Source organism: Sus scrofa, chromosome 8, assembly GCF_054392235.1.
Source record: "Sus scrofa isolate SSC_HxYL_T2T_F1_AM1 chromosome 8, Sscrofa_HxYL_maternal_Yorkshire_Landrace_v2.0, whole genome shotgun sequence".
In the NCBI taxonomy this organism is placed as follows: Eukaryota; Metazoa; Chordata; class Mammalia; order Artiodactyla; family Suidae; genus Sus; species Sus scrofa.
Window position 1 is genome coordinate 90658053 of NC_139390.1, and position 21650 is coordinate 90679702.

The following is a 21650-nucleotide window of genomic DNA, read 5'->3' on the forward strand; positions in this document are numbered from 1 at the left end:
ATTTATCCTGCTGGACAGGGTATCATAATATGAGGTCTGTTAGAGAAATTTCTACCTTTCTACCAACTTTCACTTGCAAATCTTCCTAAGAAGGAACAGAGCCATACTTCACAGCAAAAACATACCAACTCTGCGCACAATGAACTATTAGCAATTGGTTACACACAGTCACTGGATTTAAGAACACATGAACCTTCATTCTAGGTTTTTTTTTTGTCTTTTTGTCTTTTCTAGGGCCGCTCCCACGGCACATGGAGGTTCCCACATGGAGGTTCCCACGCTAGGAGTCTAATTGGAGCTGTAGCCGCCAGCCTACACCACAGCCACAGCAACTCGGGATCCAAGCTGCGTCTGTGACCTACACCACAGCTCATGGCAATGCCAGATCCTCAACCCACTGAGCAAGGCCAGGAATTGAACCTGCAACCTCATGGTTCCTAGTCAGATTTGTTAACCACTGCACCACGACGGGAACTCCTCATTCTAGGTTCTAAGGCTAAAACTGCCAAACATTATTACCCCTTCTCCTCATCATACAATTATGCAATTAGGTGGACAGGATTCAAACAGATCTGATTCTAAAGCCACTGTGCTTTTTTTGTCAACAGGAAAATAATCCACTAATTTAAATCTGTCTCATTTTCCCCAATTTTAGAAATATACTTTTAAATCCCACTCCAAAATACTTACCATATGAAGCCTCTCAACTAGCTTTTGATCCCCAAGGCAATTGTTTGTATCAAACCAGGAATCAAAGTCCTAAATTAAAAAACAAAAGGATACAATAAGATTGGAGATAACATTAACTACAAATACCAATTATCTAATTATAAAGCATATACCATGATTTCTAAAATTAATATTTGAGTTGTGAACCACAAAAATCATTTAGTTCAATTTCCTTTTTCATGTGCACTACTGAACTAATTTTAAATTAGTTTAAGAATCCTATTACTTCCTAAACATTTTTCTCAAAAACATTTAAGTTTCATAGTAAAAAGAAAACAGTTGGAAACTAAGTTACAAAGAATTAGAAAATCATATCTTGAATAAATATTCTTTTTCAGTTTCAGAAAAGCTTAAAAATTAAAACTACCTCACAGTTTGTTCTCTAAGACCACTCAGACTAAAAGTGAAATTCAGATTACCAGGATTTTGTTAGTATCTGGGTAGGATTTGAACAAGGACAGTTCCTCTATATCCTTACCTCTTTAGCATGTTTATTATATACAGCTGACCCTTGAAAAATGCAGAGGTTAGACAGACATACCAACACTCCATACAGGTAAAGATCCATATATACAGTAAGCCCTCCAACTGCACATCATGTAGTACTGTAGTATTTACTACTGAAAAAAACTATGTATAAGTGGACTCACTCAGTTCAAACTGAGTGTTGTTCAAGAGTCAACTGAATTTTAGTAAACACAATTTGCTTTGTTAGTAAACATAATTTTAGAATTCACTGTGTTAACTAAAACAAAGCTTTAAGAGATGATTAAATCAAACTGTCAATGAGGTAAAAAAATTCTCAAAAACAAAATCAAAATACATAAAAGCAAAACTAAAGTAGCTTGTTGACACTATCTATTAAGAACAATTTTCTTTAACCTTAAGATGATCCTTAACACAACAACAACAAAAAAAATCAATACCTTCTTTGAATAGGCTTTTCAAAATCACACATACACCCTTTAGCAACGAGAACAAAGGTTCAAAAATGAAATCTAGCCCAACAAAAAAATGAAATTACTAACAGCATAGATTCTGGACATAATACATACTATGCTCCTAAGAATAACAGTTCAAGTAGTTAATATTAATAAACAATTTCTTTCATGGAAAATATTTTATCAAATGCAAAGATTAAGTTCTATGTTTGTCAGACCATAAAAAAGAATGACTTGACAGATTTCACCAAATTTGAAGACCACCTTGGGGAGAGGCCATCCTGGGGACTTAACAGCACAAGCAACATGAAGTGCACAAATTCACTTGGGGAATACTCTTGAGTACCACACCTTAAAAACATCAGCAGTGCACCTACAGCCACTGAGACAATGTCAGATTAACATGACCGCCAAATAAGAATGCAAATCTGGGGAGTTCCCGTCATGGTTCAGTGGTAACAAACCCAATCAGGATCCATGAGGATGTGAATTCCACCCCCGGCCTTGCTTAGTGGGTTGAGGATCTGGTGTTGCCGTGAGCTGTGGTGTAAGTGACAGACACAGCTCAGATCCCATGTTGCTTCAGCTATGGCGGAGGCTGGCAGCTGCAGCTCCGATTCGACTCCTAGCCTGGGAACTCCCATATACCACGGGTGCAGCCCTAAAAAGCAAAAAAAAGAAAAAAAAAAGAATGCAAATCTCTGACACTTCAGAGAAAACAAACCATGATTTATAAAAAGAGACTGAAATCAAAGGCACAAAAGTAAACTCTCAGGATGCATACACAACTTGGTAGGCTACACTAGGGTAACTAAAAACATGAAAAAGAAATGATTATCTCAAGCAGTGCTGAAAGGCAGGACAATTTTTTAAATTTTTCTGGTTTTGAGATAAAATGACATACAGCACTGTGTAAGTTTAAGGTGGACAGCACAATGGTTTGACTTACACACATCATGCAATGATTATCACAATGTTTAGTAAACATCCATCATCTCATAGAAATATTAGGAAACAAGAAAGTTTTTTTCTTGTGACGAAAGCTCTCAGGATTTATTCTTTTATATGTAACATACAGCAGTGTTAATTATATTTATCATGCTGTATATGACATTTATGGTACTTATAACTGAAAGATAAGTATGTACAAGAAACTTTGTACCTTTAGATGCCTTCATCCAATCCCCCCATCCCCCACCTCCAGTGACCACAAATCTGACCTCTTTTTCTATATGTTCATTTGTTTGTATTCTGAAGTAGGCCAATTCTACTACAAAAATACATAGTATTTAAAACATTACTATTTCAACAATAATACTTACATCAGCTGAATTAAAGACATCTGGCAACAGAAAATTCAGAAGTGACCAAAGCTCATGCAAGTTGTTTTGAAGAGGTGTTCCAGTTAATAATAGTCGATTTGTAGTCTTGAATTCCCTCACTATTTCTGACAACTGAAACAAATTCATCATTAGAATGAGTATCCTGCATAATGATCAAATTCTAAAACAAAGGCACAAATGAGTTTCACTTCTAAGTATCAAATTACCTTGGATTTTTCATTTTTGATCCGGTGAGCTTCATCTATAACTAAGTACCTCCAATTAAATTTTTTGAAAACAGACTTCTCTTTAATAAGCATTTCATAAGACGTTACGCATACATCCCATTCTCCTGGTAGTAAAACATCTCTAACAAAAGCAGCCTATAGGAAAAGAAAAAAATTACATCATGCAAAAATAAACTATATGTTAAAATTTACTGATGACAACGACATAATCTACTATGCAAAAGAAGAGTGGGAATATTAAAAAGTTATCTATAGTATGCAAGCAGCCAGAACCAGCTCAAAGTAACTTCATTAAAAGTATGTGTCAGAGCAATTCAGTAAAAAATAACTGACAAAATTCTTCAGTGCAAAACTCAGTATATGAATCCTCAGGTCTTCTTTCCTTGATTCCATTCACTAGATGCTGAAAATCTTAAGACACAGGTTTAGGCAAAGGATAGGGAGTTTTCTGACATAAAGATAAATAAGGGCTAAGATAGATAAGGCTTGTTTGCAGTTAAGTATTATCATTCCCATCATTTTTATAGGTCTATTAAGACACTATTCCCATTTTTTTGTTCTTTCCTTTTTTTTTTCTTACAGTCACACATGCAAGTTTCCGGGTTGGGGTCAAATTGGAGCTGTAGCTGCTACCCTATGCCACAGCCACAGCAACATGGAATCTAAGCCACATCTGCAACCCACACCACAGCTCACAGCAATGTGGGATCCTTAACCCACTGAGCGAGGTCAGGGATTGAACCCACATCCTCATAGATACTAGTTGGGTTCAAAACCACTGAGCCACAACAGGAACTCCAAGACATTATTGCCATTTTAAAGCTGAGGAAAAAAAGCAAAGACTGCTTAAATAATTGGGTTGCAAAGCATAAAAAGAACAAAATACCCCAAGTATCTATAAAGGGAAAAAAGAAATTCAGAGTCATCACTGATATTTGAGTGAAAGGAAAACAAAATTAAGTACATAGTCTTTCAATATCTTAAGAGTACATTTTAAAATCTGAACTCGGAGTTCCCATAGTGGCTCAGTGGTTAAAGAAACCAACTAGGAACCATGAGGTTGCAGGTTCGATCCCTGGCCTCACTCAGTGGGTTAAGAATCCGGCATTGCCGTGAGCTGTGGTGTAGGTCGCAGATGTGGGTTCAGATCCCAAGTTGCTGTGCCTGTGGCGTAGGCTGGCGGCTACAACTCTGATTCAACTCCTAGCCTGTGAACCTTCATATGCCACGGGTGCAGCCCTAGAAAAGAAAAAAAGACAAAAAAACACACAAATCCTCAACTCTATTGTCTTAGTAGTGTTATTTCTGTGTCTTCTTCCAAAAAGGATGTGCCAACTGACCAATATTATACCAACTTGCAAGTTACTACTTACATGTTTAGCACCTATTTACCATTACAAATTACTATTCTGTGACTATTACCATCATATACATTAATCTAAACTTCGGGTTGCTTAAATTTCTTTTTTTTTTCTTTTTTTTTTTTTTTCCTGTCTTTTGTCTTTTTGTTGTTGTTGTTGTTATTGTTGTTGTTGCTATTTCTTGGGCCGCTCCCGCGGCATATGGAGGTTCCCAGGCTAGGGGTTGAATCGGAGCTGTAGCCACCGGCCTACGCCAGAGCCACAGCAACGCAGGATCCGAGCCGCGTCTGCAACCTACACCACAGCTCATGGCAACGCCGGATCATTAACCCACTGAGCAAGGGTAGGGACCGAACCCGCAACCTCATGGTTCCTAGTCGGATTCGTTAACCACTGCGCCACGACGGGAACTCCGGGTTGCTTAAATTTCTAACCACCTCACATACTCAAAATTTCTTTTAAAAGTAAGAAAATGCTTCTGGAATGAGAACACAGCCCTTGATTTTATAACCAACCCCCCAAAAACAGGAGAGGTAAACTATATTCTTAGTCTTCTACAGTCTGCAACTCGTTTTTCCCAGTGTGAATTGTAATCATGAAGACAACATTCCATTTATAAATTACTAGTATCTGTAGAGACCAAGTTAACCTTTGTCTTTTTCCATCCCTCCTCTAGTTATCTCCCCAAACCTAAATTCAAATTCTTTTAATATCAAAAATGTCATGAAATACAAAACTTACTCTTTGTTCTTTATCTCCTATTAAACAAACAGATCTAAGTGTTGGGACCCATCTCTTGAATTCACTCATCCAGTTGTGTAATGTAGATTTAGGAACCAAGACCATATGAGGACCAGGAATGTTTCTATAGTGTTTCATGTACCCAAGAAGAGAAATCGTTTGAAGAGTCTTTCCCAGGCCCTGAAAGATACAATAACCATAAGCAATGAAATACAAAAACAAGATACACTTCCATATTCGTACTTCCTGACACGTACAGAAATATTTAAAAGCTATGTGTAGCTAACAAATGATAAGAACTTGCTATGTATCAGGTTTATAAGTGTTATTACATCATTTAATCTTTACAAATCTTTGAAGGATGTACTATTACCATCTCCATAAGGCCCAGATATTTAAGTGACTTTCCCAAGGTCATTCAACAGAGCTAGAATTGAGACCTGTTTCTCTTGACTCCATACTTTCTCCAAGCAATTGTTTTGGCACTACAGCAATAGGAAAACTTAAAAAAGTCACTATATAACTAGTAAATCCTAAAGAAAATATGTTTCATGAGATAGAACTGTGCAAGCTGCCATTACGAAGAAAATATGTATTGATGACATTCAATTGACCCCACCTGTGTTTTATAGAAGGGGCAGGGGGGATAAGATGGAATGGCCATATCATTATATTACAGAAGTCAACCAAAGGCATACTTCTCAAAATGTATTATATTTTTAAATTTATTACACTTTCATAAATAAAAATTTCTTGCAATTGAAGTTTAGACACAGATCCCACTTAGGCAATAAAGTGAACTTCTATAGTCTGACAGAGGATTAGTTTCCTAATAGTTCTAGAGTCTATTCAACAAAAATAGATATTACAAGCCTTAACTTTTATAAATCTGACGTACATTTTAAGTCATAAAATGTGGACTTCTGAAATGTTACCAAACACATACCATTTCATCTGCAAGGATACCATTGATACCATTCTCATACAAAGAAATGAGCCAATTTAATCCTCGGACCTGATAATCTCTCAGTTTACCCCATTTTACATCTAAAAACAAAAGAAAAATCATATCACATTTTAAAGACAAGGAATAGAGATGGGCACCCCCCTTCATCTAATACTCAGAGGTTTCACGTGGGCCTACGCATTTATTCTGACTGTGGAGTTACCATCGTGGGTCAGCAGAAACAAATCTGACTAGTATCCAAGAGGACACAGGTAAGATCCCTGGCCTCGCTCAGTGGGTTAAGGATCCGGCATTGCTGTAAGCTGTGATGTAGGTCGCAGACTCGGCTCAGACCCTGTGTCATTGTGGCTGTGGTGTAGGCCAGCAGCTATAGTTCTGATTGGACCCCTAGCCTGGGAACCTCCATATGCCATGGGTGGGACCCTAAAAACACCAAAAAAAAAAAGTTTAAACTAGGTTTTAAGAAAGGGTATTTTGCAAGTTCCAAGTCACTAGAAGTAGCTGCTGTGGTCTGGAGTGAAGGAGCAGATGGATATGGAAGAAAACCAAGGACAAGAAACATGACTGGAGGCAGCAGAGTACCTCAATCACTCAGCCGCTATGTTACCCACAAACTGTTTGGACTCATTTCCTTTTTTAATGTTATTACAAGTGTTTCTAAGAATTTTTGCGTTTCCTGATGATCTAAAATAGATGTTCTCTGGGGATTGTTTTCCTCCTAACAAATGGGAAATAGGAATTAAAAGACTGTTTTCTCTTTACCCTTCCAATTAAGTTATTTTTCCAATAGATCCTATAAAGAGAAACATTATCACTTTCAGGATTTACTATATATTGCCTATCCCAGAATAATTATTATTAAGTATACAGATTACAAATAACTCAATCTTAAAAATTTGATACATATTTTCTATACTCCATACCTTTTGAAGAACACTGCTTTGAAATGAAAAGCCAATCAATTGACGGAAAATGGGCACAATGTAGGAATGTGAGAAAAAGATAACTCAAATAGTTCAAATTTCCTTTCCTCCTTGTACCTCCATGAAAAGAAATGGAAACTAGGTACTATGTAGCCAAAAAAAAAAAAAAAAATCTGGAGGCAGACATTTTAAACAGACTGCTGAATTTCTAACCAGATCTTGTCCTCCCTGAAGTTCAATTTGCTAACAGTTCAAGGTTATAGTTAATTATTAAAATAACAAATCCTAATTACATGTCCCACACTGACCATTATCAATTTTTTTTACAATCATTATGATCACATAAATTTGTAATCAAGTGACACGGGGAAAGGAGGTCAGGAAAAAAAATGCTGGGCTTCAGTAAAGACAACTAGACCACTGGAAAATCAAGATTAAATATAGGTAGAACTTCAACCTGGTTAACCATGTTTCCTTTTGGAAAATCATTACTAACAAGTGTATCTGGGGGAAAAAAATGGTTTTTTCTTTTTACAGCTGCACCTGCAGCATGGAAGTTCCCGGTATAGGGTCAAATTGGAGCTGCAGCTGAGGCCTACACAACAGCCAATAGCAACACCAGATCCAAGCCACATCTGCAACCTATGCTGCAGCATGTGACAACACCAGATCCTTAACGCACTGATCAAGGCCAGGAATCAAACCCACATCCTCATGGACATTGTTGTGTCAAGTTCTTAACCTGAGCCACAGCAAGAACTCTTTACTTTGGAAAAAAATTTTTAGACAATTACAAAATCAGGAAATGAGTAAACAAGTCTCTACAAAGAGTCCTTTTTTTTTTTTTTTTTTTAACACAATTATCTTATCTGGGGCAAATACAAGGCAAAAACCTTTCCTAGCTTTACATATACATTCAGGCAACAATAAGCATGATGGCACTGTATACCCCTCTGAAATACAGCACCACTATCATATTAATGTACTATCATTTCCATCCTCAAAAACTCTTAAGTTCATTTCACAATCGATAAATTTCAAAAGATTACTAAAAACTCCCTTTACAAGTTACAGCCAAGACAAATCCAAAACATTAACCAAAAGATGTCACAAAAGGGAATTAAAGATTAAGTAGTTAAATATGTATAACATACATGATGGAGAGTCTTCAAATCGAGTGCAAACATTGGTTGCTTTGGAGCTTTCTGTTAATAATTCTTCATCCTCCTCTTGCTCTGTTCTTCGGTGTCGATAGCTGTCAAGTTTAAAATAAAAATCAAAAGATTTGAGTTTTGGCTTTAATTCTAACTACCAGGCACTATTTTAATATAGTAGTCAAGAGGTTAACCAAGGTTACACAACAATTTTTTTATAGGCACGTAAATTAAGACTGAAAAGGTGAAGAGTACAAGTTATTAGTAAATTTAAATCTGAAATGTTTTACATGGTTTTCTAAAATATACAGTTATAAAATAGAATAATACCTTAGGTTAACCAGAACCTGATAAACAAATGTAGTAATCTAATTTCAAGAAAATATGCAGTCCAAAAAAACCTTACAATTTGCATTTTAAAGTTTTTTAAGTAATCTACCTCCCCCAGTTTCAGAAATCACATTTTATTTATTTTTTGTCTTTTTAGAACCGCACCCACAGCATATGGAGGTTCCCAGGCCAAGGGTCTAATTGGAGCTGTAGCCGCCAGCCTACACCACAGCCATGGCAACACCAGATCCAAGCCATTTCTGTGACCTACACCACAGTTCCCGGCAATGCTGCATCCTTAACCCACTGAGTGAGGCCAGGGATCCAACCTACAGCCTCATGGGTCCTAGTCGGATTTGCTTCCGCTGTGCCACAACAGGAACTGCAGAAATCATATTTTAAAAACTACAACTTTCCCAAGAGCTGTAGAATATGCAGAATAGAGGACAATTAAGGCTTAAGCAATGACTCTTAACTAGATACATCAGAATTACTCAAAGCTTATTACATACACATGCCCAGATTCTAACATGCCAAGAGAGTCAGATACATCCTCTCAGAAACTAATTTTCTGAAGTCATAATATTGCCAAATTTCTGATCTCTAAAGGACTCAGGTTAATAAAACTACTTCCTCCCCAATTCTCAATTTTCCAATTATATCTTCATACTTTCAACAAATATTTTCATTTAAATTAGAAACCAGTAGATTATTTCACTCTTGTGACCTCTAAATCTAACGAATTGCTTGATTTCTACCAAAATGATACACATGGTGGAAGAGATAATCAGCCTTCCCAGAGAAACAAGGCAATAAATAAGCAAGGATGTTCTTGCCTATTTTATTTGCTTCTAATCCAAATGTCTTCGTCTAAGTGTAATTTCTTGTGCTTCTCTGCATTCCAACCCTAAGAAACATAGTGAAAGATCTACCCCTACCCCAAGTTATTCTCCATAAACTGAGAACTTTTCTTTTTAAAATAAAATGTCCTTCGTAATATATTGTCAATATGGTTGATTATTATGGTTGTTAAAACCGAAGCTAAACATTGGAATACCCTTTATTGCTTCAAATCGAGGCATAATTGAATGTAACTGGATGATGGAATGGGGTTAAAAAAAGCATCTATGTCCTTATACCAAAGAACAGAATAGTGTCACCTTAATTACTCTGCCTAAGCTAACTTCCATGTAAGATGGTTTGAAGGGTAAAGATACCTATTAACCAAGACTTCAATAACACTAATAAGATCAAAGCTGAACAACTTTTTATTTACTACATAATTATTTTTATCTTATAGGCGCTTAATAGACCCGTTCCTTTTCATGATACCATACTGACTACCCCATAACAATACCCATTACAGTAGTTTGCATTTCTGAGACTGATACCATTTAAATAGCTGCAAACTTCAAGTCTAAACAATTTAAATATATCTGAAATGCTAAGTTCTCTTATGAAGTTTCATACGTATTAAAATAAAAGCACTCTGGTTACACACAATGGATAAACAGTAAAGTATATTAGATGAATAGAATGCCCCAAATAAAATTAAGGTAATATGCTTTTTTTTTTTTTTTTGTCTTTTGTCTTTTTTGTTGTTGTTTTGTTGTTGTTGTTGCTATTTCTTGGGCCGCTCCCACGGCATATGGAGGTTCCCAGGCTAGGGGTTGAATCGGAGCTGTAGCCACCGGCCTACGCCAGAGCCACAGCAACGCAGGATCCGAGCCGCGTCTGCAACCTACACCACAGCTCACGGCAATGCCGGATCGTTAACCCACTGAGCAAGGGCAGGGACCGATCCCGCAACCTCATGGTTCCCAGTCGGATTCGTTAACCACGACGGGAACTCCCAATATGCTTTTTTGATATTCACTTCAAGATAGAACTCATACTTCCATATTTTCTGTATACTATGTAGTAAATTTAACAATATTGATAAGTTTGTAGTTTCCTCTTTTAGATAACCTAGCATATTTTAATTATTGATCACATTTTATTTTTCACTTTGGGAACTACATATAGCCTTTCCAGGGAGCTGAGACTGCCCTAAATTTATTAATTATTACTACCTACACACCTTAGTTATCCAATCAGCACAGATTCTAAAAAAGAATTTATAATTAAGTTCAAGATATAAGAGTTACTTTATACATTCTGAACCACCACCTAAGAGTGGTATATAACTTGATGCTTCAATTTATGTATTTTTTAATTTCTTTTTTTTTTTTCTTTTAGGGCACCCACAGGCATATGGAAGTTCCCAGGCTAGGGATTGAATCGGAGCCTGCACCACAGTCACAATGCTTCAATCTGACAACTAAGTATGTGACAAAAATTTTAAATCAAGAATCATCCCAATATGCACACACCAACAGACTTCAGATAAAACCAATACCCCTAATGTATGTATGAGATATAGGAGACCAGAGCACATCCCAAGTCAGATCTAAACTGAAACTCAGATCAGTCTAATTCCTTCTAGGTGATGTTAAAAAAGTCACTTAACCCCTGCATTTGTCTCCACTCCAAGTCATGGATAATATCTGAATTCCCTATTCTATCTATAAAAAAATAAAGCATTATGCATTTTTATTTATTTATACATGTATGGCTACATCCTCCCAAGCCACCTGGGGCCAAATAAATAACAGTACTAATATAATTTTTTAATAAAGTGATTTTATGCTTCTAATGAAAATTACCAAAAACAAGTTTGGTTCAACTATTAAATATCAACTACCACTCACTCGCCAACTGATAACAAGTTCTGTTTCTCATCCTTTTTTATTCGTGGACGCCCTGGTTTCATCTTCAAAGGGGAGGTTGGAGTCTTCTGAGCAGCAGGCTGAATGAAATGTGCAAACAGCTCCGTCTGCTTTAATAAATACTCAAATCTATTTGCCCGGTCAGTTTGCTGCAAAAAATTTTAAAATACATTTTATCAGAATATTGATAAAACTTCAGAAATCAACGTTTCAACATACCTCCATACAACAAACTCAGGAGTAAAATACATGGAACAACATAGATGAGTTTGAAAAGCATTATACTAAGTGAAAGAAGCCAAACAAAAAAGACTAGAGACTGTACAATCCAACTTATGCGAAATTCTGAGTAGTGATCTTTTAGAAAGCAGATCTCAAGTCACAAGGGGATGAAGGTAGGAACGAACATTGTAGCGAGAGAACTGCTCTACATCATGATTGTAAGGTGGTTAAATGACTGCATGTATTTGTCAAAATTCACTGAATTAATTAAATTTAAAACTACCATGTCAATTTTATTTTGATATACAAAAAATATCAAATAAAAAATTAAAAGAAGTAAATTTATTCAGAAGAGGGGAAAATGCATTGGTCATTCATCAGTTAGGCTGTGTCAAATTTTAAAAAGGTATCATGCTTGAAAAACATCTATTATGCTCATGAACTATTCATTAACTCAATGCAATTCTTAATATCATTGCTTCCTTTCATATCTAACATCTGCTGCTTTAAACATTCCCTATTACTGCACCAAGAGAATGGAAGAATTTATACCAAAAAACATTTAAGGTGCTTGAAATCAAGCTTTTATCAAAATAAACAAAGGAAATCTAGAGCCTTCAGGCAACAGACTTTTTCAGACACACTAACAGTTTGGTTAAAAAAAAAGGAGAAACAAGACATGAGCTCAATAAACAAAGAAACCAGTTACTCAACATCTCTACCTATAAATGTTTAAAATGTCAGTTTTAGAATGGATTACCAAACTGCATTTTACCGAGCAAAAGCAAGTACCAGTGGTTGTCAAACATCACAATGCAATAAAAACTACATATTTTTGAAAGAAAAAACGTAACTTTAAAAAAAAAAAAATCACACCAATGTAAAAACTGAAGCCCAATCTATCAGGAAGGCACATGGTGACAGTGTTTCACTGAGTCACAAACGTAGCCCAATCCATACAACTAACAACGAGCTGTCAATAGGCTTCTTCCTAGTTATGTCCTACAGATGACAAGCTTCAGTTGTTTGAACTGAGGTGCATATATCTACACATATTTTGAACAATTTCGTTTCTTAGTACATATTAATAAAAGCCAAAAACATGCAATGAGAAGCTATTGGGGCTTAAAAAAAGACTGTTCTTTTATTGTGATTATGTTTGGATCATGACAAATAAGCTCTGGAAATAAATTCAGGCAGGTCAGTCTAAGTAAAAGCTATTCTACAGTACTCAGATCACTAAACATTTATCTTCACTTCTTTCAAATGAACATTTTCTTCTTAAATACCTATTCAACAAAACTTCCATGTGTCTACCAGAAAAAGTATTGTTTCTTTACAAAATTATAGTCTAGTATTGAAAATAAACATGATAGGTAAATTATTTAAGATTGTCAGAAGATGATAATCAGAAGCAAAATAAAGCAGAGTATAGAAAAATGGGAAGTGGGAGCGGCACTAAAATTTTAACCAGGATGATCAGGAAAATCCTAACAGAGGTGATGTTTCAACAAAGGGAGAGGTCCCCGCAATTCTTAGACCTTATCACACCTCTCTAATGCTCAAAAATCTTTTAATGGCTCTAGCTGTCTTAAGATAGTATTTTTTCAAAGTGAGATTCATGATCTACCAGATCAAACATATCCAAGATCTTCGTTATCTTCTCCAAGGTCAAGTTTGAGTACTACTGTCTTAATGAATTAAGTATAAATTTCACCAGGTCTCTACAAAAAAGTCCATAATTTCCAAAATTCTCTCCCATTGATTCAAATGGTGGTGGGATTACCAACTAGATGCAAAGAGCCAAGGAGCTCACAACATTTACAGAATAAGCTTTCAGTAGGATGATGGCATAAATTTAAGGGGAATAAGGTTCAAGGCAAAGACTTTTGCCAGCAGTTGAAAAAATTAGGTTAAAATAGAAATTACTTGAGATCTTAAAAAAGTGTAAGGAGTTTTTAAAAATTGCTTCTTAAAAAGCACAAACAATAGAATAAAGTCAGGAACCTGAAAGAAATGAAACATAAGATCAAATGGAAGATTAAAATCAATAGCCTTGGAAAGTTTCTTTCCCTAAGAAGGAAATGAGCAGGACAGTAGAAGACATAAACGTTTAGAAATACAAAGGAAATAAACTGATGATGGCCCTGTAATTCTTTGTGGAGGAAGACTGAAAATGAGGGTCTGGCAAAAAAGGAGGACAACAATCAGAGTGGCAAAATTTTTGAATGGCTAAGTGGGATTATGAGCAAGAAACACAAAGCCCAAAAGAGTAAAAACCATAAATTTAATCTGGTACCAATCGGCCCTATTACTTTAGTTTTCTCAAGCAGTACTCAACAACCTGGGTTCAAGAATGAAGAGGGATATCAAGACTTACCTATGAATAGGAACTAGCAGATGATAAGGAGGTTGCATAGAAGAAAACTGCTTGTTAAGAACATGATGCTGAAAAGGGAAATTAAACTAAGAGACTGAAAAATCTGTAGGAAGTGAGAAAAAAATTGCAAGGGAACTGTGAAGATGAAAAGTATTGTAAAGAACAACTGAAAACCTCCATAATACAACAAGATTTGTGCCATAAATATACTCCGCAAAAACAAGAAGAGATTTGGAAGAAGACAGATCATAAGGATCCAAATAAAGACGCCAATGACGTAATTGATGAAACAGAAGAATACTGAACTGGGGTGACAAGGAAAAGATAAAAGAAATATTTATGAGGTTAAGTTTGCCAAGACTATTAAAACTATGAGGTACTGTCATAAACAGCTTGGGTATCTATTAAAAGATACTTTTATTCATTGAGATAACACTAAATAGAAGTACAGAGCTAATGAATTCATTTTGGAAATTCCTAAATAAGAGATATCAAAGGGACTTAAATGTCCAACCAGCAAATGAAAATATAATGGTTGGAGGCATCTGGCCTAGAAATAAATGTTTGGAAGTTATTTATTTAAAGATGGCAGATGAAAACGAGTGACAGGGATCAAACTGTCAAAAAACAAATGTTCAGAATGTAATGAAGAAGGACAAAGGAATGATCAAGTCAACAGGATATCATTAAGGGAAAAAAGATCTCTCAAGCCAAGTAAAAATTTTGTGGAGTGGTTGACAAGGTCAAACATAAGTAAGATCAAGGAGAATGAAACTAAAATTAAGCCAAAGAATTGGCAATTAGAATCATTAGGACAGTGTTAATGATAGAATCTAAATTGTAAAGGTTAAAGGAATGAATGGGAAAAGGAGAGCTGAAAAAGATATCCTTTTCTTTAAGTTTGACAGTAAAGAAAGGAAACAGGACAGTTATAGATATAAACATATATAAAATGTAATCAGAAATCATACAGAGTTAATACATCACTTCTATTTTATATATTGCTACATGTACTACACACATTATATATGTGTACATACATGCATAGATAAAATATATATCACATTTTTAGGATTCTGAAGCTATTTAAGAGATTTAAAAACATTTACTCATATTGAAGAGAACGTAAAAAAATAAGGGGAAAGTAAGATCTGTTAAAATCTACCATGTGCCAGAGATTGTTCTGGGTGCTAAAGACAGTTTCCACTCTTAAGGAGCACACTGTGTCATGCAGTGGTATTATTATTACACATGCTATTTTAACTTTTTAGGATTCTAAAACAAATAAATGAGTTTAACACATATAAAGCACATACAACAGAACCTGGTACATAGTAATCATTCACTGTTACTCATTAATATGGAATCGGAATTTAAATTTAAAGCTCAGGAGTTCCCATTGCAGCACATTGGAAAGGAATCCAACTAGAATCCATGAGGATGAGGGTTTGACCTCTGGTTTTAAAAGGTTAAGTATCCGGCATTGCCATGAGCTGTGGTGTAGGTCCAAGATATGTTTTGGATCCTTTGTTGCTGTGGCTGTGGCAAAGGCCAGCCGCTGCAGCCCCGATTCGACCGCTAGCCTGGGCACGTTCATATGCTGTGGATGCAGCCCTAAAAAGCAAATAAAATAAATAAATTTAAAGCTCTTTGTTAAGTACTGGTTAACACATGGTTAAAAAATAAATTTCAACTCTGTCTAGTCACTTATGACGGAGCATGATAATGTGCAAAAATAGAATGTATACATGTTTGTGTAACTGGGTCACCATGCTGTACAGCAGAAAAAAATTGTATTGGAGAAATAACTATTAAAAAAAATTTAAAAATTAAAAAAATAAATTTCCTCAGAGGATATGAAACATGAGCAGGGTCTTTAAGAATTCAAGTATAAAATTTATATTGTCTTTTGTAAAGATCCTACCCATATCATAAGACTATAGGCAAGGAACATGTATTACTCCCCTTATTACCAGCAGAGTACAATGCTAGACAGATGCAGAATAAACACACCTTGAATAATTACTACTCTAGTCTAATTCACCTGCTTCCCAATGATAAATATTAAAGGGGGTGTTAACATAACCCGTGTATTTTCAAAATGTGAATTCATGTAATACTTAGTCGAGTAGGTAAGACACAAAAGTAATAGTACTCCATGTTCTACATATTTAAGTGGGATATTGGGGCCTTAATTTTGGTACATATAATCTCCTAATAAAAAGTTATATGGAGTTCCCGTCGTGGCTCAGTGGTTAACGAATCCGACGAGGAACCATGAGGTTGCCGGTTCGATCCCTGGCCTTGCCCAGTGGGTTAAGGATCCAGCGTTGCCGTGAGCTGTGCTGTGGGTCGCAGACATGGCTTGGATCCTGCATTGCTCTGGCTCTGGTGTAGGCTGGTGGGTACAGCTCTGACTCAACGCCTAGCCTGGGAACCTCCATATGCCAAGGGTGCGACCCTAGAAAAGGCAAAAAGACAAAAAGACAAAAAGACAAAAAAAAAAAAAAAAAAAGTTAATATAAGACTATTCATATACCTAAAACATACCATTTTCTCTTCATAGGTAGGATCTGGTTCTTGGATTTCTTTTTGCTTCCCAGGAGACGCATCATCAAATACTTCCTGGTAGGAGGGAAAAAAAAAATCACTGATTGTTCTTTAAGAACAATTATTAGACTGATTTCTGCCCAAAATACATTCTAAGTAAAACAATCCTGTCCCAAATTTCCTAGATACTTTAAATGGCTGTTATCTAACCTGACAGGAAACCTTGGTGAAAAATACCATGATGGTAACAACCTATTTAATCCAAATATCTAAGCTGCATGGCTATTGCCAAGATTAAAACATAAGATTATTATCTACAACATCCTAGAATAAAATTACTTTTAGCAAATCTGTTTCTTTTTCTAATGAAAAACTATAAAGCCAAATTGAACAGTATAAAATGTGAAAATATGTTCCCTTTTATTCATACAACTGCAGTATCTATTACACAAATGTTCACCTGAAAAGTAAGCATTAGTCACTCCGATTCCTATCCTCTAGAACATTAAAAAAAATTTATCATGCAGCCTAAAATGAATACCCTTTAACTACAATCTGATTCTTTAATTGGTAAAAAATGGCTATCCTTGCAAATTTATTCACCCTGACATTCAAAACACCACAAATGGCTCCCATAATGGCTCAGGAGTTAACAAACCCAACTGGCATTCATGAGGATGCGGGTTCAATCCCTGGCCTCACTCAGTGGGTTAGGGATCCGGCATTACTGTGATCCCATAATAGACACGGCTAGGATCTAGCACTGCTGTGGCTGTGGTGTAGGCTAGCAGCTGCAGCTCTGATTCAGCCCCTAGCATGGGAACTTCCATAGGCTGCATGTGTGGCCCTAAAAAGGAGGAAAAAAAAAAAAAAAAAAGCCACAAACAACCAAAACTGCAACAACTCTACTGTAAAGTTCCACTCATCCATTAAAAGAACCTAAGAACTGGTTAAAGTATTATTTTCATAAATGATGCACTAATCTATATTTGGCAATACATACATACTATTATAAAGCTATCTGGTATAGCACTAGATTTAAGAGGTCAAATAACCCAAAGTCAAGTCTAACTTTATTATTAAGACCATGATGCACCTGTGTAACCTTAAGCTCATCACAAATCTCTGGTCTCCACAAATAAAAATGACAAAGCCATCTACCTGGGCTGTTTCATGAAACTCAAATTGGGGTACCATGAAAGGCCAAATATATCCTACAAAAATAAGATGTGCTTTCCAAAAGAAGTTACTAGTGGTAGTTCCCGTCGTGGCGCAGTGGTTAACGAATCCAACTAGGAACCATGAGGTTGCGGGTTCGATCCCTGGCCTTGCTCAGTGGGTTAACGATCCGGCGTTGCCGTGAGCTGTGGTGTAGGTTGCAGACGCGGCTCGGATCCCGCGTTGCTGTGGCCCTGGCGTAGGCCGGTGGCTACAGCTCCGATTCAACCCCTAGCCTGGGAACCTCCATATGCCGCGGGAGCAGCCCAAGAAATAGCAACAATAATAACAACAACAACAACAAAAAAGACAAAAAAGAAAAAAAAAAAAAAAAGAAGTTACTAGTTATTTCACTGTTTTAATTTTAAAAAGGTTTGGATTTCGGGACTCTTACAGTCATATGATTATCGGCATATAGTGCAGCTACCTATCAGTCTAGTTTATAGTAAGAAAAGAGGATGAACAAAAACAGTCACCATCCACACTGCCAAAAAGATATTAAATGAAAAATGAGATGCTACCTTGACCTATCAGTACCAAGCAAAAAAGAAAAACTAAACTTAATACATAGAAAAGCTAGCTAATATTTCTAGGACAGTGCGCTTTGTCAGAAAATAAATGATTTTGGTAAAACTCACCTTAAATTCTACTTTCAAACAAGAAAAAGACATTTGAAAGTACTTTTTATTTCTTTAATTTTTTTATTTTTTATTGTCTTTTTTGTCTCTTTAGGGCTGCACTCGTGGCACATGGAGGTTCCCAGGCTAGGGGTCTAATTGGAGCTGTTGCCGCCAGCCTACACCACAGCCATAGTTAACTCCAGATCTGAGACGTGTCTGCAACCTACACAACAACTCCTGGCATTGCCGGATCCTTAACCCACTGAGCAAGGCCAGGGGGATCGAACCTGCAACCTCATGATTCCTAGTCAGATTCGTTTCCACTACGCAATGACGGGAACTCCTAAAATATTTTTTTAAGTTGTGAAACAGATTGTCAGATACGTTACACATGTATGCAGAAATCTAGTTTTTAACCAGTGAACTTCAATGATTTCTAAATTCAGTTAAGGAAAAAGAAGAGACTGAAGGTATTTTTTTTTTTAAGACCCCCCCCCCCAAAATGAAAAAAAGAAAAACCACCCTATAATGTAAGGGAAAAAACAAAAACTAAAACTATTCAGTGAAAAGGTGGATAAAACTACTGATATTCCTATACTGAGAAGGTAAAAGATAACTAAATCATTCTTTAATAAATAAAAATTGTCAAACATCTTTTTTTAAGACTATGACAGGGCAAGATACGTGGGGAAATGGTCAGCTTCAGAGCCAGACCTGGGTTCTATCACAGGTTCTACTTACCAGAAGACTCAATTTTCTCATTTGGCAAATAAAAATACCACTGACTTCATATGGTCCTTGTTATATCCTTAATAATCATAGTTAAACTTTTATTCCACTTTAACTTTAAAAATAGCAACTGAAGCCAAAATATTCAGTTTAGGCTTTAAATTATTCTGCTTTCTGATTCTGTAACACCCCTAGTGAGACTGTGCTTGTTATTCCAAAATTTGAATGACAGCCCCCTTTGAGAAGCTGAGAACAGCAAAACATCAATTTGTTCAGAACGGTATATTTACATACAATTGCTTTCAATGTCAGACTTTCAAACCCCCTTAGGCCAGGAAGCAGGAATCCACGTTAACCCTGATAATTCAAAAAACGATTTAAAACCTAAAGAGAAAAATAGGCAACACCAGACAGGAATTTGAAACAAATCTCAAGACACCGAAAACTACAGAATACCAGAAGTCCTATTCTATCGAGGTCCACCTTCACCTAAAAGTTCTTCCAAAAACTAACGTGTTACTTCATCCTAGACTAGACCGCTGGGGCCCAAATAAAACTACTGCGCCAAATGCTTCAATGGTAAACCGCGCTACCATTTCCTTATTGCGTTAATTCTGCAGCAATGTTCATTTTTAAAGCAGTATTACCTTAGCTCAATCTATCTAAGGATGGAAAAGTCCCAGAAATCTCTGGCCTGCGACTATAACATATATCAAAACAGATCGAAAGCCAAGAATAAAATTTGGAAGGAGCAAGCAATCACTTTGTTCCCAGACATCGCAAAGCCTTGGAGCACACCCAAGAGACCCGCCTGGCTGTTCCCCAATCTTTCCACCCCCGCAGTATTGTCACCATCCCCTGGCCGGCCAACCCCAGCCCAGAAGGCAGGCTCCGCGGCAGGGAGGGGTACCAATTCTCAAATACAGGCCAATGCCCTACAGGAGTGCTGGTCTGAAAACCCCCCAACCCCCCCCCAACCCCTGACTCACTAAATCATTCATCCTTCCATCCATCACCCCACCCCCAAATTAGATGGGGGTTCCAGACAGCTGCCGCTGCCTTGGTCGCTTCCCTCCCAATGGAACAGCGCCTGGGAGGAGCCTCCTCTCCCTTCACAGGAGCAGCTGCGCCCCGCTTATCCCCACTGCGCCCTCAGCCATCCAGCTCTCGCCATTGTTTCTGCCCAGAACAGATACCGCCCCCGCAAGGACCGGGATGAAGAAAAGGAGGCCCAAATCCTCGGATGCGCTGCTTTTAAATGCCTTCCCCACCCCGTCCGTCTACCCTCGTTCCTAAAGGGAAATCTCCCTCCCCCTCCCCCCAGGTTTAGTGGAAACTAAAATCGAGATTCAGAGATGGGCGAGGGAATTATGGGAGCCTCACTTAAAAAAAAAAGTCGGCAGATCCGTCTCGGCCTCAGTAATCAAGAACATGTGTCTAATAAGAGCGTTTGAGGATTTGGCAAGGTTCGCGAAAGAGACAAATAACGCAAATATGAGGTGCCAGAGACCCAGCTGAGTCTACTTGCATAGGTAAGCAGAAGGGCGCAAGGGAGAGCATCATTTCGGATCATCCAAGGGTCTGAGGCCGAGTTTGGGTGCAGAGGAGTGAAGTTCGGCTTCGCGTTTTATCACCAATACACAGCAGAGGGAACCAGTTCCTCCTCCCTATCCCGCCCTCTCCCCATGCCACAGGCCGTCCTTACCTCCATCTCGGAGTCCGTGGGGCCGGCGCCGGCCGCGGAGGGAGCCGCCGGGACGCCGAAGCCCTCGGGGCCGCCTTTGTTGCTGTTGTTGCTCCCGCTACAGGCGGCGGAGGATGCGGGCTTGGAAGGCGCGCTCTCGGGAGGCGGGGGTGGCGGAGGGTCGGCCGCGGACGACATGATGTTCCGTCTGCGTCACCCGCTGCTGCCAGAGGCCCGGCCCAGCAGGGATGAGGAGGAGGCCTAGGCCTGGGTGGCTACGTCGCAGTGAGCCGATGGAGGAGCGGAAGGACCACCCGAATGCTTCCTCTCCGCAGCTCGGCGACGAGCCCAAGCCAGGCCCAGGAGCCTCCCCCTCTAGCTGTCCTCCTCTTCCTCCCGGCTCTGGGTTCGACCGGCGCTTTACCTCACGGCGGGAATCACGTCGACGAGGGTGGGCGGGGCCACCCGGGTCACTGAGGTCAGAGAAGGCAGGCCGATTTACAGGAGGGCGGAGAGTTGGGGGAAAAAGAAAGGAAAGCAAGAAGGACCAAGACCAGGAACTAGCCTAGCCGCCTCCTCTTCTTCCTCTGGTAGATATCAGGTATCTCGCCAGCATCCAGGTCTACTACCTACGCCACCGACTTTCAACACTCGCGAGATTGATAGTTAGCTAAGAGACCGGGGTTTCAAAGTACGCATGCGCATTCTCTACTCCAAGCTCTTGGCCACGCCCCCTGTGCCCCTACGGGCTCTAGGGCGATGA

At 37.9% G+C, this 21650-nt stretch overlaps 1 protein-coding gene across 2 annotated transcripts in view; it reads right to left on the reverse strand.

Moving 5' to 3' along the window:
• SMARCA5 (SWI/SNF related, matrix associated, actin dependent regulator of chromatin, subfamily a, member 5) overlaps positions 1-21304 on the reverse strand; it is a 40074-nt gene extending 18770 nt beyond the window's left edge. For both annotated transcript variants that reach the window (XR_014812873.1, XM_003129174.6), the window contains exons 1-9: positions 20909-21304; positions 16637-16711; positions 11467-11633; positions 8387-8487; positions 6289-6389; positions 5343-5522; positions 3220-3375; positions 2993-3124; positions 691-759 (exon numbers count right to left, since the gene is read on the reverse strand). Coding sequence is in view for 1 of the 2 variants with exons in the window: in XM_003129174.6 (XP_003129222.2) it covers positions 691-759; positions 2993-3124; positions 3220-3375; positions 5343-5522; positions 6289-6389; positions 8387-8487; positions 11467-11633; positions 16637-16711; positions 20909-21085 (1158 nt within the window). In the remaining variant the exon portion in view is untranslated. The remainder of the gene's footprint in view (positions 1-690; positions 760-2992; positions 3125-3219; positions 3376-5342; positions 5523-6288; positions 6390-8386; positions 8488-11466; positions 11634-16636; positions 16712-20908) is intronic.
• Between the last annotated feature and the right edge of the window lie 346 nt (positions 21305-21650).